This window comes from Neodiprion fabricii, chromosome 2 (genome assembly GCF_021155785.1).
Source record: "Neodiprion fabricii isolate iyNeoFabr1 chromosome 2, iyNeoFabr1.1, whole genome shotgun sequence".
NCBI classification, from domain to species: domain Eukaryota; kingdom Metazoa; phylum Arthropoda; class Insecta; order Hymenoptera; family Diprionidae; genus Neodiprion; species Neodiprion fabricii.
The window spans coordinates 30,107,797-30,126,451 of NC_060240.1; the positions used below are offsets into that span (position 1 = coordinate 30,107,797).

Here is an 18,655-nt window from a genome sequence, read left to right on the forward strand (position 1 = left end):
CTGATTAACAACCAGCCCGATGCTTTCCTCGAAATCGGACGCCAGCTGTGGAGGTTGACACAAAGTAAAGAACGCTATTAATAGTTTTCGAAGTCGATAGTTCAATTTCCACTCACTGATATTGGTACGTGCAAATTGTTCTCCCGATTTATTTAAAACCTATTACATAGCCTGTGACGATGCATTAACAACTAACAATTAATGCAGGCGAGTAAACCTGTTTGTATCGATCGCGATGAGGTGAGTGAGTGGGTTACATGGTGTTTGCACATCACATTAATTACCGGGCACTAATTGCTTACTTCGTCTTTGGCGTGGTCCAAGTTGTTGGGCGAATAGAATTTTGGGCGATATTTTGAACAACTGTGGAATTGTGCAACCTCACGTTGCGCAGAACGCGTGCGAAACGTGTACAACTTCTACATGTATTGTAATGTTCAATTAACAGTGTAAAATGGCGCGGTTCATTAACCGACGTTGCGACTGAAAACAATATGTTGCACACATTTTCGATCTGGTAATGGGTGAAATTTATCGTATTGTGTACGAAATTATGGACATTGTCTGCGTAATTGAGGCCACTTGAATTCTTCCGACATTGTGAATTGGTGATTAAAATCTGAAGCAGTTGAACCAGATTAAATTTTAATTACATGTTAACTCTCTAATTTATTAAGGGTCTTAAGCACACGCAAATTAATCATTTAATATTATACGCTAAGTACAAAAATGTAGTCATATTTTTATTTAACTTATAGCTCTCTCCTACCGCACGACTGGTAAGCGAAATTTATTTCCACCGAGTTGATAACATATGGAAGCGATGAATATCTTTGCGACGGAACTTTTAGGCGAAAAGCACGATCTTAGGTACTGCACGATTACTTACCTATTTATATTTCATCTTCCGTTTTCTTTTCGAATTTTTACGGTATTCACCCTTTTTCTTCTTAAATGCGCGTTTCAAAGAAAACTGAAAGAAGAACGGAGAAGACAACATCCCGGCCTTCGCTCAAGCATACGATTGCTTGCGAGTGTCGATAAAATTAGAGACTTTGCCCACACGCAATCAGGGAATTCTCAAAAAGGAATAAACGAACGGCCGATTGAAAGAAATACTGCCGCAAACACACCTTCGGCCGAGAATAAGAGATTGGATTACTCTCGAAGAACGGGATGACTCGAGGCTGAGACGCGAGGATGAGAGGACGTAAAAAGTTTCCAGAGCCAATTTCATACCGACTCTGGTTCACCAGCTGCAACCTGCCCGCAGCATCTCTTTAATTATACTACTCCGTCGATTGGTCAGGGAACGGAGTACATAAATTTATTCCGCAGTTGAAACAGCCGCCCCGGGATCTACGCCGGGTTTTTCCGGTCTCTGCGGGGCTCCGCCGGATGCGACAGCGGTCCCGTCATCCGCCGAGGAAACCGTCTTTGCAAATTCTGACGCAGCCTCGAACTCGGCTTCTCTCTGCTGCTTCTCCAGAGCTGCCTTCTGGTATCGACCTTCGTCGGCGTAGGAGTAAAGGATGCCGACGATCTCTTGGGCCTTCGTGTACATCTCTTCGACGCTCTGAATTTTTCAATTCAACACTCGTGAGGATTGGATGAAAAAACGACAATTTTTCCCTACACTTATTTACACCAATATCGATCGATTCCGCAATTTTCGAACAAATTTTATGGGTCCAAATTACTATCTAGTTGCACTTTGGATATGTTATAACGCACCTTAAGATTTCACGTCAATCAATTTTATCACCATTTCGTCTCGAACTTTGATTTGAATATTCAACACTTCCTGTCACCGAAACAAAAACATGATCTAATATTTGTTGCTTTTTTTGTTGTTTTTTTTTTTTTGTATAAAAAATTTGAAACTTTCCGAACATGATATCCAATTTTGAAGTAGATAATACTCAGGCACTGGCCAAATTCAAGTTTTTTTCAAAATTTTCAATTCTGCGTATGTAAAGGGGCAAAAGTTAAATTGTTTTTATTTGATCGTACGGCAAAGTAGACATTTTGAAGGATATCCGGTATATATACATATATATTTATTTCACAACATTCTAGAAATATTTACACCGATTTAAATGTGCACCCGTTTTCATGTCACTCTGAAAATGTCAGGACATACGGCGAAAACAATTTAACTTTTGCCCCTTCGCATACACAAGATTGAAGATATCAAAAAAACGTGGTTTTTGGATCACTTGTGAAGAAATCAGCCTTTTTTTTAGACAATTGACACATTAAAGTTTAGGTATCTCTTATCTGACGATTTTAAGTGCTGAAGATTCGAAAACAAACGTTTAATTTGAAAACGTGGTAAAATTGATCGAGATGTTTCTCGTAAAACGTAAGCCCTAAGTCCCTAAAAATTAGAGGCTTTTCATATTCTATACCGTACACTATAACGTATCCAAATTTCAGCTGAATAAAAATTTGATCCATAAAAACTGGCCGAAGGCTTTTAGATAGGTCAACATTTTCGAAAACGGTGACGAGTGATCGATCGATTTTCTCTTCGAGTGATACCCTACCTGCATCTCTCTGAGCTCCTTGATTGCCTCCGTTTCAAAGTACAGTCGATCGTAATCTTCTTGAGTCAGCAGATAGCCGTTTTCAATGTCTTTCTCCTTCTCCTGCTCGGTCATGATCACAGCTATCTCTTCGGTTGTCATGGGCACCTGTAAAATGGAACAATTTTTCCGCCATGGTCGGTTTTCTTTATAATGGACTGTGAGCATTTTTTCAGCGAGGGTGAACCTTTTATTCTCTTTCTAATCAAGCATTTAATCGAAGACTTCGCATCACGGAGTTGCAGCTCTTTATGGATCAAACTATTAAACAAAAAAATCGTGATTTCGAAAATCTGCGAATAGCTCACCAGTTTTTGAGCCCCGTTGACCACCTCGGTTTTCATGTAGACTTCGTTGTCTTCAGCTTCCTCCTCCACTTTCTCGCCAGAATTTTCCGGATAAAGCATTTGGTAGAGAGAATCAGTGACGTGAACTTTCTTCGGCATTCGCTGTTCGTAAGTACGTATTACACAGACAAAGGTTCAGGCACTTTTTATCGGCAGGTTAAAGCTGAAGTGAATTTCGATGAATACTCGTTTAGAAATGCGGCGGGGTTGAAGTTCCGAATTTGAAAAGTTTCGAAAGCGCATAATTCCGAATTATTTGGTAACGAAACTTGGAGTAAAGGTTTCATCAAACTTCGAAGAAACAACAAAGTTTCGAATAATCCGAAACCCGAACCTGAAGGTTTCGCCACCAAGAAATTCAGAATTAGGCGCTTTTGGAATTTTTCAAATTCGGGATTTCGACCCAGCCTCTCAAAAGTTTATCGGTACTCAGAACAATCGAATTAAAATCCATCGGAACACACTGACACTAGTAGACATTCTATCGTGATATAGATAAACCCACATGCAGCACGCTATAATCGCATTGCGCTCACCTTTCTCTGTTTCTCCTCAATTATCGCATCGCAGTAGAGATATAGCTGGAATAGCGGGTACCTCCGCAATTCCTCAGGCGCCTCTTGGACGGGAATAAGTCGTTCCAGTATCATCTTCTTGGTCCTCATCAGTTCGTTCGTCTTGAAACGAGAGCAAATATAAGAATAAGAAAAAACCAAATCGAACAAACAAGAAATCAATCTGAGATCAGACGACTTGGCGGTAATTCGACGCATCATCCACACAAGCCGTCCGTTACCACAATTCTACTACGTGTCAGTTGCCACGGCGACATTACGGACAGTAACGCTGATTACAATCATCGGCCCGTGGCAGTTGGACGTTTCACCGAATCGCGGGGGAAAGAGGAGAAAGAGAGAAAAAGAAACCAATACTCTTCTATTCGCCTACATTTTTTCCCGGCGCGCAGGAGGATGATGCAGAAATTTATTAAGTAGTTCTCTATCATACTAGGTGCGTGACGCAGCTTCCGGCTAATAACGTTATCGTCTTGACGTCTAACCGCATTCCATCAGGAGATATCGTATACCTACATATGTTGGCGTGTTCCCCGATTAGACGAGGGAAAGATTCGATGTTCCGACAGTACGGCGAATTTGGTTTGGGTGCCGGATATCCGTGCAGACTGCGGATTAGCGGTTAATTGAAACTTGTGTCAGCCTGCACCTTAATCGAATAGAAACTTTCTTCGCCAGATTTTAGACGGTCACCGAAATCGCCAGAAATTAGTTCTTCGCATGTGAAATTTACTTCAGTATCAACAGAGGCAGGTAGGCACGGTTAAAAATGCCATCTTTTCATTCTATTTATCTTGTCCGATTCCCAATTTTCACTTTCTGGGTTCATTGTTTCATCCTGTCGCATGCATATAATTTATCCTTCGAGTATTCCGTTGAATTCAAATCACGGAGGCTCCTAAATTACACTTGGATCGAAGTCCTTTCTTTAGCTGTAAATTTCATGGTGTCTCTTCTGCACTTGGGGAGCATTCGTATTTCTTTATCCAGTTGCCACCGTTTAGGCACCAAGATTCATCAGCTTTCATCGTTGCTGACGTTTTTCACCTGTTGGAACCAGTTAAGCATACTTCAAACATCTGAGTTCTTTGATTTTTAAGGAAAGCCCGAAGGATGAGTTCGTAGAGTTGATCTACTGGTTGGTCATGTTACGAATGGTGCGAGGCTAGTGTAACATGACTCCACAGCCTTTGATTATGACAAATTTAAAAAATTTTGACTATCAAATATTTACATATTTGAGACATACATATGTACGATGCACAGACGTACAGTTTAAGCTGTCGTGAAATATTTATAATACATTTGCAGTTTATCGTCTCTTTTTCATCTCTTTTCATCCGTTCAAAGAGAGGGTCGGGAACTTTCACGAATAATGTGACGCCTATAAAGGGGCTCATGGAAAAGGCACTTGGTGTGTATCCATGTATATACACTTTATATGTAGACTACGCCTGTCACGGCAGGTCGAATCTTTTCACAGTTACATGCAGATGTTCCTTCGTCTTACGGCGGATAAACATGCATGAGAAAGGCTCGTGGGAGGCACGATTCGATACGGACAGATTCCAATTCTATTCCATACAGGGCTTGTATTTTCATAAGACGCCTAGACAACCTGGCGGGGTGCATTTTTTCAATATTTTTCGCATATCGCCGGTACAGGTTTTTCTGGATTAGGGAAGGCGGATCTGTATTTGGACGACTGTGAACGAGCCAAAAAAATTCAGTGTTTACAGTTACTGAAAAATTGTAGCGAAATGGGCATCGTTGCTTTATCATGCCACGAAAAAAATTTGGCACAAGTAGCTATTTTGTTTTACTATTTGACGTAATCAACAAAAAATAAAAGTGTGATTTTCTATTTACTGCTACAAAATTCAATTTTATTCACACCCGAAATTATATATTTATACGTCATGGTAAAACATTTAAATAACTAACGACGGCAGAGTAACTACGATTAAAAATTTCTCACGTTCCAAAACTCCCGAACAATTTGTAGGTAACCGGTATTTGTAGGCGCATAATAATGTAGAATTCACATTGATCACCTACATTGATCAACGTATTAAATCGAGCGTTTGAATTAATTTTTCTTAATCAACAATTATCAATACCAGTCGAATTCAAATTCTCATTTTTTTTTTTAGATAGTGAAAAGTGCCGGGTAGTCACTTTTAAACACGCTATTAATATTTTAACTAATTCTCAGGTAAATTTGTCGACTAGTTTAAAAGCAAGAATATGATAACCCGAATGTTGTGCCTTTCTGTTCCGTGCAACTGTGTCATATAATTTTCCAGGAACGTTCCGACAGCTCTGTGTTTTCAGGGCGAATCACATGACCGCGATTTAATTAGAACCATGCTGACAAATTAATTTTCCTCGTATTTATTCATTCACACGTGCATGCCGGTCGTTGGTGTTACACGAGTAGCTGTAAACGCACCGTTTTCCAGAATGACGCAACTGGCTGCAGCAGCCCCGCGACAACCGCTTTCATTTCAAGCTTTATTAATTTAAATTAACGACGATACACCCACGCCTAGGGCCTGGATTTTGCCGAGGGTCGCGTGTCACGTGTCAGAACCACGGCGAAACGGTCCTCGATCGACTGACCCTGGACCTGTTTTCAGCCTCGGCTGTAAAGGACAGAGCTCTCCTTACCAAAGCCGGAGATTAAAAATTTTCAATACGATCGCGGAGTGCTGGCTTCGCCCCCTGCAGCGCTCATCCTCTTGGAACCGACCGTGCTTTTGACGGTCGAAAGTTGTACGTCTTTAAGCTCGCGATTCGTCAATTTTCATGCCCCTGTATTTTCACAGACTCGTCTTCTGAGAACAATTACTTCGACCGTGTTACCTGGCCTGTGAATTCCGAGGTGAAACCTCCTTTACGAGGCTATTGAATATTGCTTGAAAAGATTTTGCCACTATGCGAAAATCGAATTCTTCACGAGGTGTGTATGTACGTATATTATACACGTATTATTCGATATTTGAGCCTGTAGAACGTGAGAATCTTGGAGCTTTGTAAGACTTGAAATTCGCTTCGGGCTTAGAGCTGAATATTTCGATCAAAGGATGTTCTCGATTCACTTACCAATTCCATACTCTTCGCGCACTCAGTCTTTCTCGTGTGTAATAGACGAGTACAAAAAAAGGCTCACTGCGCCAATTTTCACCTTTTCACAAGCATTTCACGTCGAGACTTCAAATGTGCTTATGCATTCTTTTGCACAATGAGTAGGTACTAACAATAAGAAACTAAATGTCTTCTATGCCTACAAGGTACGTACGACTCGCTTTGCGACTCGCTCCTGCTGCGACGCTTCGTAGTCTTGGCGAATCCTGGTTATCAACTTCTGCATGTACCTTCTGTCCGTCAATCGCACAACGTTCGTTCCCATCAGCATCTCCAGTCTTGATCTCACGAGAGGATAGCTGAAGCTGCAAAAAGGAAACAGAAACGATTTCTCACTAGTTAGTGTATATTTTTCATTTCTAAGATAACGCCGTGCATTTTGCACAAATATATGAAATATTTCAACGTCGAATTTGGCCGTTGATTTCTCTTTAATCGAAGAGAGAAAAAAGAAAAATCGTTATATCACCGTTTATTTTTCATAATATATGATTTTCGCGCTTTTTGCGTTACTGTTTTCTTCCACTCCGGGGAAATTCACCGACTCTCAAAACTTTAGGCGTTTCTCAATTTCGCTCATGTTTTCATCAGCCGAGTGGAGAGCAAAAAATATTATTATCAAGTCAACCGCGAACACTGTTAATTTGGAAAATTTTTTTTTTTCTAAAATGGTAAACTGTTCGCTTATTTCCACGCTTCGTCGACGAAATTGTTTCTTATTTATCAAGCTCGTTACGCGCGTCATTTGCCGCTTTTATTTTCTGCTTCACTTTTTCCTTGTTTGGGTTTTTCTCGGTGTAATAAATTCCTGTTTCGCGATGCGTAATATACCCACTCAGTCGTTTTTCTTTAACCTTACACTCATCACGATGCGATTCGTCGAATATTTTCCTTCCACTTTACAGGTATATACTAATAAATTCACCAATTAATCGTCAGCTCCAGGACCCAGTGAGGCAGGCTCCAAAAATCGAAAGTTGTGTCTTCGATACTTGTTGAAGAGATGCGATCCATGCGAACCTGTACTCTCGACTCGTCGACTAACGTTACAGTCGGTTATTATCATCGATCCTTGAGTAAATAAAAAATGAAAACAACAGCAAAGAACGCGGCAAAAATTCTAAATCTTCGCACTTGTTTCTCTTGTTCGTTTCTTTGAATAATCATTCGAAGGAGCCAATAATTTTCGAAAAAGCGAGTCTCCGGGGCAAACGCAAACGGCAAACTGACTCGCGGGGAGAGTTTTCACGCGAAACTGAAGCCACTGAAGCCAGCGTTTGGTATACAGCGTCGTGGGGTTGAATATCGGAGGAACTTCTACGACACCTCATCGTGCCAAGCACCAAGAATATCATTCGGCTGACTCTTCCGTGATTTCTGATTGGTAATTCGTGACGTGTCGGTAATGGCTGTACAGCCCTACCCTTCCGCCACCCTGCCCACCGTGATTGTATCACTTAACTCGCTTTTGTTGAGCACGCCGAGGCAATTTGTTAAAAAATATCGATTTCTCGCGGACCGTTTTTACGCTGTTACAAGGCCTCGTACCTTCGCTACGCACAGGATGTTATTATAAACGGAAGTAATTTTCTTTTATACGATGCAAGTAATTTGCTTGAAAAGTTTCTTTCTTCGCATTACTTTCAGTAGATTATACTGTAATTTCGCGTAATCGAAAAATGTTCAATATTGCAATCAGCGATACGATAGTCAAGTTATTACACTAACTGAAGATAGTCTGTAAATATCGATCCGTTACTGTTCTGATTTCTAAATTCGAATATCTTTCGGAAAAAAAAAAAATTATATCTACACTTGGTCATCAATGTATTTTCGAATTATTAATCTTGAATCTTTTGCAAGCAGCAATTCGAAGATAACAATTTGAATTATGTTGAAACCCGTAATTAACCGTAATTGTGAAAATTCACAATTTCACGATCGTTGTATCGAACCTTTCGAACCAACCCTGCAAAATCTTCCGAGTTTACGTAAGCATGGCCTACAGTAATTACGGAGAAACAAAAGAACGAGGGACGGGTTTAGGATTCTTCATTCATTGAAATTGAAATGAATGGCGATGCACGTGAAGTCTAAATTGATTGTAAATTTTAATCAGGTTTCCATAGTCCTACATACGTACGTCATACGTAAATAATACTCATCGTATAAAATCGAACTTGTTCAGGTTGCTGGTAAATTGAAAGTTCAGGCTACAATAACCACAATTGTACGCGTGCTGCAGGCTGTGTCTAAGGCAGAATCGATATGCTACGATTTTCAAAACTTGAAACGCATCCCTTTGCAGTAAAAAGAATATATGAGGCATTCCACCACAAATGAACCTATGCATTCACCATTGCCATTTTTTTTTTTCACTTTTAATATGGTGTAGAGGGTGCAATAAATGACCTTTCAGTAAGTTATAAATATTTTCGATCATGGATTTCACAAATTTTACTGCCACAAACAATACGAAAACCGTATTTCTGAACGAATAGTCCCAAATCCATTGTCTTCAAATTTGACCCATGAATTTTTCGGTAAGAAACGAAAATTTTGAGACCAAAATTTTGAGCAAGCTTTTGATTTAGAAGCTACAGGCGAACAAGTAATTAAAATCACAGAAAAATCGAATTAAATATACATTTAAGAAATACAAAATTATATTTAATTTGATTTTTTTCACTCTCATACTTTTGCTTCAGAAGCTACAGGCGGAAAAAGTGATTGTAAAGTTAGAAAAATACAAATAGATTTGTATATTTTGTATTAATATTTAATTCGATTTTTCCCACTTCTTAATTACTTGTTCCGACTCTAGCTTCTTAACCAAAAGCTTGCCTACTTCGATCTTGGTCAGAAAATTTCCGTTTATCAACAGAGAATTCATAAGAAAAATTTGAAGCCAAATCAATCGGGGTCATTCATTCGAGAATTGTGTTTCCGTGTTTTTGGGAGCAGTGAAAATGAAACCCGTTGTTCAAAAAATCTAAAATTTCGTGAAAGGTGTTTTTTTCTGTACTCTCTACCATATTTAAAAATAAAAAAAATCGCAGATATTGAAGGTCATAGGTAGGTCGGTTTAGGGTGGAAAGCCTCGTATATACTTGAAAGCAGGATGGTAAAAAACAAATTTACTTTGTCATGAAATATTCGTTGTATTATCCGAATTCCTCGATATCGAAGCTCAAATTTAAAAATTATTACATCGGACATTCTAGCAGTGAGGCTGAATCCCTCTAAAATTCCTTTTTCCCTCTCTCTGATGTTTATTGCATAAAACTTTATAGTAGGTAAGTGTAAGAAAACAAGGCGCGTGCAAAACGTTGCGTAAAAGTTTACCAACCAGAAGCTGAGGAGCTTGAACTCGTGTAATTCGACCATCCTGCTCCGGCCGTCAGTTTTAATCGACTAAATTTTTATCCATCCTCAATCTGGCTAAAAAAGGAAAAAGAAGAACGGCAGTTATCCCCCCTGTGCCAGCGGAGGAGGTTTACTCTGGGGACGAGGCTAGGAAACTAGAGAACTCTGGCTCTCCCGTAGTGTGTGTATATCGTAGAGCGGAATCGACTGTAATCACGAAACGTATAGCATAAACGAGACACTCGCTTAACATATGACACAGTTTCTGAATTGCGGCAGAGGTTAGGGAGCTGGTGATATGCATTTTACAATGCCGGCGTAATTCCAGTCGAGACTTGGACGAACGCCGCCGAAAATAAATTCAGGAAAATTTCATTTACCAAGGTGACGAAAAACAAAAAATTAAAAACACTGCGCAAATGAATCCAGGTATTGAATTTTATCAACTCTTAATCAATATCGGTAATGAGTTAGTAACAGTTTACCGTTATACCGATTTTTCGGCAAAAAGCTGGTAAAAATTCAACTTTTTTATCGATATTTGAAACTTTTTCGACTCGATCCGATACGCATAATACCGCACACTTCTTCTCCTGCGGATTAACGACAAGACCGACTTGGAACCAATCATACTCTGCTAAAAATGCGTGATCTTTTCATTCCTGTAATATAATTAAAGCGAGCTGCTAATTCACATCAGAATGTCAAAATGAGCTTCCCACAGCCTGAACCTTTATTCGTGAGTAGCCGATTTCTTTTGAGTTGACAAATATAATATAAAGAATTTGTAGAAGGATTTTTTATGCTAATACGAGCCTTGATATGCTGTTGAAAAGTGATACTGGTAGATCGCGTGGATTATACCTGCTAATGACATAATTGGCGTAATTTAGTTTCATGGATCGACCCTTGAGTGTTGACGAATTTCCTACTATGGCTTTTATACCGTCCTCCTACTCTTCCTGCGTTGTAATTCGGCGTCACGCGAATATTATTATAAATGTCTTCTTCTTATTCCCCTTTTTCCTCCTTCCTCTTCTTTTTCTCATACAGAGCGACATGTACACGTATATAAAATCGTATCGTTTCTTTTAATATAAAATAAAAATGAGAGTTATAATAATCATACAGTTGGAACTGCTGGTAGAAAATTTTTTTTTTTTAAACTAAGGAATTGTGCCATCGATTTTACTAATTTATGCGCATGGGAAATCAAACTTTGATCATGTCACCTGTATGAAAGACCGATGGTAAAAGAAAAATAATTCTCTCACTATTATGTCTCGATCCTAGGTACCAGTTTTTCAAATTTATCATTTTTGAAGTGCAAGCAAATCTGGTATCGGGAAACGCGATCTACACAAATTAATGGAAGTGTAGAATTTTGGAGAAAACTATGTGCGATATTTTTCAATGAACCATACAAGGGTCTTGAGTCATAAAGAATTTTCTCAAATCTTGATTATTTCTCATACGTACAATATCTGGTTGTCAGTAATACAGGTAGGTTTAATAAACTATACGAGTATATAATAGCACCGATTTTTTTTAAATCTCTGGATATGCTAATCGATGATAAACAATTCAAATTATTAATTTCAAGTAAACGGGTATGATTCTGTCATTTTTAATTTAAGTTCAGTGTTTCTAGAGATAAGCAATAATATAAGGATGAAAATCAGGTTTTAAAAGTTATGCAGGGATCGGTCGAATATTAAGTGATAACGTGGATTATCGATAACCGAACGTTCTAAAATTTATAACTTCAATCAATTAACATGAATTATCGCCTAACAAACAAATTTTGCCCGAATGATTTAAAAAATATCGTTATTTGTTCGACAAACGTTGAACATAATTATAAATCAGAAACCACAATTGAAATATGGAAGAACCGACGTTCGTGTGTTATTATTAATTTTGAACGATAACCGTTAATTTGAATATTACATTTTTTTTTTTTTAATACAACCATTAATTCCATACAGGTTCAGGTTGAAGATGAAGAATAGGTCAAGAAAATAAAGGATGAAATATGGATAGAAAAAAATGTATTACACTAAAAAGATTTCCAACCCTTCGTGCAGCCGAATAGTCGTTGCACATATTATAGTCGTGGATATGAAAAGAAGGCGAACGTCACGCGAGGCTTTCCGACAATTTGTCGAGGATATCAAATATAAGTATAGAAATTTTACAGTCGATCTTCTTCGCTCTGGCATTGGCTTAAGAATCGGAAATTCTGCGGATCGCTTCAAATTATTTTTTCGAAATTTATTCGATTCTCGTTATAGGATTTTTCTCTAGTGAGTCACTCGTTCTTAATTCCCACTGTTGTTGAAGCGGGTTATTTTTTTAGCAATTCCGCGCATGGATCTTCATTGAATTTTCTGTCCATTATAGGGATAAGAAAGTTTCTCGTCTCGAGCAGTTTTCACGAACTCATTTTTCATTTTACAATCACCATTCATCCCACTTATTGTCGTTTTGGACTAACGCTCACGGTACTTTTTTCACACGATTCCGTAATCTGGATAGAAATTCAGATTCATTTCTTATTCTTTTCTACAATTCCAGCTCGGAAATTTCCAGAGAAACATGTCTATTGGCAGATTTGTGTTTTCAGTAATTATGAAAATTCCGTTTCGTTTTCTATGTAATTGTTTACAAACCAGAAGCATTCAAAGAAAATGTTCGACTTTGTCTACTACAAAACTTCAAAAAAAAAACTCGAAAATTTTTAACTTCACGTTGAAATAAAAAAATACGCGTCAATCATTTCTATATTCAATACTAGAAATAAAATATTTGAGGTAATTTTTTTTTCACTTACAGATAAGATACGGAATGACCCAATTAATAATTTTTCCTGAGACTCGTCGCCTCGAGATTGGTGTGACGCTATATCCGGACGCTTAGCTCACGCAGAGGGAATAATGGACACAGTTTTACTATTAATTACTCCCGGATTCATGAGCACTTGTTAATTCATTGTCAGGAATAATAAACAATCGGTTTATGCAGCGTATAATTAATAATCGCGTTATCATAATAACCGGGGATGTAGACAGCGTGCGATTGTTACATCTGCGAGATGGAAGAGAAAGAATAAGACCCGCGGTGTTAGCGCAAATCTATTACAAACGCCCTCGTCTACGCCTTCGCTTTATATCTTCCACACGCAGGCACACGCCCACATGTAAGATATACATACATGCATGTACAATATGTACAATGCAGTATCGCGTGTAGCTGTAAGTTGCGCAAGCTGCGTCTTTGCCGAGGTGTTAAGTTCGCCCACTTGAAATTGAATTAGCGATAAGTCGTTTGCATACCAAAGGACACCTTCTTTGTAACCGCTAAACCCTCGGGGTGTCTTTGCCGACTCCCAGCTCCTCCAGAGTGTGAATATCCGTTTCACCAGCTGAGCGCGTGCCATCGTACCGCAAACAGATTCAAATCCATGCTTGAATCTTATTAGCCTCCTAGGATTCATTGCGAGGCGGATCACGGTTTGTCGATGATTTGCCGAAGCCCGGAATCCTTTGACTAATTATTAAGGGTCCGGTCCTTTTCTTCTTCCAAAGTACTATGGAACCTCTGTTTTATGACGAATCGGCCTGAATCAAAAGCTGGGAAAACAGGACAAACGACTTAAACATCTTCACCGGTGTTATCTGTGCCAATTATAACGAACGCGAATTGAATAACATCCCTACTATATTATAACAGAAATGGATCTGAGTGAATTCGAATAATGAAAGTTGAAATGTTAACGATTTAACAAAAGGTTTTCATTATAACGCATTTATTCACCTCATGTCTCCAAAATTAATAAAAATTGATTTGCATATAAAGCAAGGTACAACTGATAGTCGTCAATAATTAAATTTACGCGTTGTAACTTTAGTATACTGGAAAATTTCTTCAATGTTCTTAAGACAGTATGTGGGTTTCTGGCCAGTCATTAAATCGAGCCCCAAAACATTAGAATTGCATCTGAAACACCAGAGTTTAATCATTTCGAACGTTCTATCACAAAACCTCTCCTGAATTTATTGATATCTTAGCTTTTGTTACTTGAAATATGACGTGGATGTTGTTTCATTCGTGTCCGCAATCATCAGCGCAAATAACTTTGCATGACATTTTTTACAGGTTTTTTCTTTTCCTCTAACTTTTGTTTCAGACGATCCGACCGATTCATCCTCAATATTTGCCGCTATTCATCATCACGTGCGCCGGAGTGGCGAGCGATTGATCGAGTGCAAATTGCCATGTCACCTATCAAGATCCTAGCATTTACGCATCACTTTTCATTATTTCACCGCTAATCCACTGCATCAAGTTCGCAAACTATTTACCCGGTTGATTATACATTTTGTTGCTCGACCACTTTGTGTATGCACTGCATGAAATTAATTATCTTAGACCAACGAATCGCGGTGCAGCACGCATAAAAAAACGTTTTAAAAAATTCAGCGTCCAGAGTTACTTGCACAGATATTCTTTAATTCGTGTAAATCCGAATGAAATTCTCCATTCACAATCGATCTACTTCCCGTTGCATAATTAGCTGAAATTATAGAGTTGAAAACGTCTCTCGATCTGTATTGACTCATTATTTCCCTTATCGGTCAATTATATTAACCATCTAATATATGCGAGAGTTGAACCACGAATAAACAACTTACTAAGAATTGTTGAGTGTGATCTGTAATAATTTCAATTACATTAAGTATCGCCTCTTGCCCACAGTTATTAAAACTAGAAGACCATTAATTGTTTTATTGAAAAAATGTTAAGAAAAAACGAGCCGAAATTTCTTAAACGGTAATCGATTTGAATGATTACTTTTTCTTCTCTTCGTTGACAAATTTCAAAGTGAGCTGAAACTCTCGTTGTTACTTTTAGTCGGTTCGGAAGATTTCAACTCGTCAGAAAGCTTCGGTATTTTTTTTTTTTTACTTTCGCAGATAAGTAAGAGATCCTCCAAACAACCACGAAAGCTCCGTATCAGCCGAGTAAAACAATTCGGAACGGTTGTCTTGGATCAAAGTTATCATGTTTCACCAACGAAACTAATCTTACGAAGTTAAACGTAACCGAACTTGGATTTAGGAACGTTATGTACCGAAAAAAAGCTCGTCTTCGAATACATTGAAAATCGAGTGATGAAAATGCGCGCGCAAAAAAAAAAATCAAACTGTGTGTCATTTTTATTTTTAACCATTCCGGTAACGGGGGGTAAAAAAACGCCTGAATCTTGCGAATTCCATCCCTCGGGTGCATCGTATAGTTAAGGGTCCTACAGCGTCTCATTTCAATCGTGCTTTTAATAAAGAATCAAGTGGGCCAAAAAACTTTTTCGATAAGTTCGAAAAAAGTGGTCATAAATTAGCAAGCGAAACACGAAAACGTAAGCGGTTCTCTCGCGGCGAGAGACTCAAATTCGCGTGAGGTATTTTTTTACCCCCCCATTACCATTCTAGGGTTAATCGAAGGCAATACCTGCAGTCTATCATGCTCCAATAGTCCACCTCTTCATCGCACCTCCTCCTCGTCGACACACTACTTTCATTCCCGCAGACGGCGTCCCTGACCATTTTCTCCCTCTCAAGTTGCACCTTGACCCTCGTCGTGACGGTCTCTAGCCACTCATTAACGTCACCTTTGACCGGGTTCACCGACCCCGGGGAATTCCACTCTCCGGAGCCCGCGAGAAGATCGACGGCCGCCCAAAAACCCCCGCCGAAGGTCATGATAAAGAGTAGGTATTTATTCGCCGTCCGTCTTCCCTGGCGAATCGCTACACGATCGCTTTCTCGAAAATTCCTTTCCTCCGCGGTCGCACGGAGAACAAAGTTTGGAAAATGATTTCGATGCGATCAGCGTTGGCGCTCGTGCTGCACCAAGAATGCCGGGCAGATAGCGTGGGAGTGTTTGACTCGAGGCGCCCTTCAAGTTTCCTCGGCGTCTCCGGCACCCTCGGGGTTTAATACTCCCGGTTCCCGACCGAGCTCTGGGTGCCGGTCTCTCCATTCCACGTACCAATACCCGTCCGTCCGTCCGTTCGTTTTGCACCCTCGCGCCAAGTTCAGGCGCATATTGAACAGTGCAATATACGCCCCCGCGCTTTCTGGCTCACACGCAAATTAAGGTGGAGAAGTTATATCGCCGATTCACTGACAGCTCTGACATCCGTGAAGATTTCGGTCGGCTACTTTGGACACGCGATTGTTTAGGTGAACGTCGGCCTGGCTGCAGATACGGATTTTACACCTGATCGTGACGACGAGTTATATTGTACTCTTTCGGGTTTCCTCTTGATCGATATCTCGGCTATCCCTGCGTGCATGACGCTTTCTGGTAATTTATTGCAGCTCTCCAATTTTCCTTGAATTTCTTCTCGTTTCACCTACCCGTTTGCTAATTAATGCTTTTTCTTACAACGATGCTTTGCTACTGGTCGCCGAATGTACTAATAGGTATAATTGATTTCTTTTCAGAAGTTAAATGTTGAATTTATGGTATTCACGTGACGTAAAAATGAACTTCCTCGGTCACACGATCACTATCGACGTCATTTGACGTGTTTGGTGCTCGAATTTTTATTTCTTTTTCAAGGGGATTCTCTCATCGATTTCGACCTTAAATATCCAAGTCCACGTACTTCGTGGTTGGAGTGTTTTTCTTAAGAATTGCGTATAGAATGGGGCTGATAAGCCCTTTTTCGCGTTTGAGATACACGGACTTAGATATTTGGAGATGTATGAACAACGTCGAAATCGACCAGGGAACCCTCTTATAATAAACCCATGGCACTCGGAATTTGCAATTTCTGAGCCTTCGCCTCTCACAAGCGTTTCAAACACTATAACTGTTAACAACGATGATATACACTTGTAATCAGAAACGCTTCAATAACTTTCTGAATTGGAAAAAAACGATTTCATTGAGGTTCGGTTTATTTCAATTACGGAAATATATCGCGATTAATCCAAAAGGCATTCGACTGCTTTTTTTGTCCCACCGAAGATTAATGACTTATAAAACGGTGACGCAAATGGGAACAAAATTACTAGGGGAAAAATGATACACTCGTGCTCTAAGAACGCACAACTTTCACCAGACTCGCGATTAATAAATCATCAAATTATACGTGCATACATATACATATATATGTTGCACTACGCCATGCACGAATTCGTCTGTGGCGTGCAGCGAAGCAGGTCCTTGACCCAGACGAAATAAGAAATATTCTACCGTCTGCACGGTCTCACGATATAATACACGTGTCAGGATTTTTTCAAAAACTTAACCACACTTACGCGTATTTTATCGGCTCCTGTTCCCACCATCTTATTGGCTGCGCGTACGGATCTTTGCTCGAAGTAAACGTCACGGCCAAGTTTTGCTTCGGCCTTCGTTTCCGCTTTCCACGCCGTCGTTTCCTTCCGCCCTGACCCTCGTTGCCCGAGTCATCGAAGTGCATCGATTTTTGCTGCACATTGAAATTCATCTTGCACTATTTTTTATTTGTTATTGTTACCAGATAACCCGGCACTTTTATCTAATTTATCCAACCATCGGAAAGAATTTTTTTCTTTACTCTATCAATTTACAAGTTTGAAGAATCTACAGCTAGAATTTTGGAAAACGAAAATGACGGAGGTACGAGATGTAAATTTATGAATTTAACATTGACGATACATGTCGTGAACTTCTATGCGGCTTACTTCACGATCACGTATCAATATAACCAAAACTATAAAATGGGAACAATACCTACCATCTGTCTTTCACCTGAACAACAACTTCGTACACACGATTTGCTTGTGTTCCGATTTAACTTCACATTGTACTGTTGTTAGACTTTGTATTGTTAAATTTTGTTGCCATTAGTTTGATTTTTATAAATGTTTGATTTACTGTTGGTTTATACTGGTAAATTTGAAAACTTGATAATAACAGAGAGACTACAATCAATCCACGCGGCACATACGCGCTGATATTAAATTTTTTAGATGATGCAAGCAGTAAAAGGTTTCGTACAGCCGAGGAACTCAACAGTGTTGCAGTGACGTACGGTGACAGACAAATACGATTAACAATAAATACCTCACTAATAATTCGTAAAGTTCGCTCAGAACGTACTTAAATTATTTAGCTGATATATGCAATTGATTCTTCAAATATTGTTTCTTCAATATTGATAGATTCGATTATTTTCGTTGTTGATAGCCGAATGTATAAAAAATCTTTCCGAACCACTGCAAAAAGTATCTTTTGATTTATCTGAATGTGAGACGTTACACAATATGATTCGTGACTTTTTGCATCGAAATTGACGAAATTAGAGCATTTACACGCAGATTAATTTCACTGCACTGCATTTTTATTTCACTACGCTACAGATCGGAGATAATTTATAATAACTCCGAACGTAGTTTAACTCGTTTGCTGCCAGTGACTCAACTCTTGAGCCACAGCGGCTTCCTACTAGAGACAAATTATTCAATCATTGTGTCAAATGACTACGCTAAAACTGAAGATCTGCTTCTGCGGAAGCCATTCTCTCTATTGGAATGATACTCGCATGTTAATTAGCAGCGAACGTGTTTAACTTGAA

At 39.2% G+C, this 18,655-nt stretch overlaps 1 protein-coding gene across 6 annotated transcripts; it reads right to left on the bottom strand.

The window, feature by feature from the left end:
* Nucleotides 1-961: 961 nt before the first annotated feature.
* LOC124175018 lies at nucleotides 962-18,600 on the bottom strand. Of its 6 annotated transcripts, none has more exons than XM_046554813.1 (7): nucleotides 17,816-18,600; nucleotides 17,355-17,527; nucleotides 6,812-6,962; nucleotides 3,472-3,612; nucleotides 2,897-3,037; nucleotides 2,550-2,696; nucleotides 962-1,576 (listed from the first exon to the last, which is right to left on the bottom strand). In XM_046554813.1, the coding sequence occupies exons 1-7, from the start codon at nucleotides 17,816-17,818 to the stop codon at nucleotides 1,328-1,330; spliced, it is 1,005 nt and encodes a 334-aa protein (XP_046410769.1). In that variant the 5' UTR covers nucleotides 17,819-18,600; the 3' UTR covers nucleotides 962-1,327. The 6 variants fall into 6 exon arrangements, with proteins under 6 accessions (XP_046410769.1, XP_046410773.1, XP_046410767.1 ...); XM_046554817.1 differs by lacking the exon at nucleotides 17,816-18,600 and adding an exon at nucleotides 10,007-10,230 and having other exon boundaries at nucleotides 17,355-17,493; XM_046554811.1 differs by lacking the exon at nucleotides 17,816-18,600 and adding an exon at nucleotides 15,535-16,371 and having other exon boundaries at nucleotides 17,355-17,480.
* Between the last annotated feature and the right edge of the window lie 55 nt (nucleotides 18,601-18,655).

Excerpts from the sequence above, each read along its gene's own strand:
- LOC124175018 (XM_046554811.1), bottom strand. The coding sequence starts at position 15,785 with ATGACCTTCGGCGGGGGTTTTTGGGCGGCCGTCGATCTTCTCGCGGGC. Across the intron at positions 6,963-15,534 it reads TGGAGCATGATAGACTGCAG|CTTCAGCTATCCTCTCGTGA; the intron begins GTATTGCCTTCG and ends TCCTTTTTGCAG. Across the intron at positions 3,613-6,811 it reads AGCGAGTCGCAAAGCGAGTC|ACGAACGAACTGATGAGGAC; the intron begins GTACGTACCTTG and ends TCTCGTTTCAAG.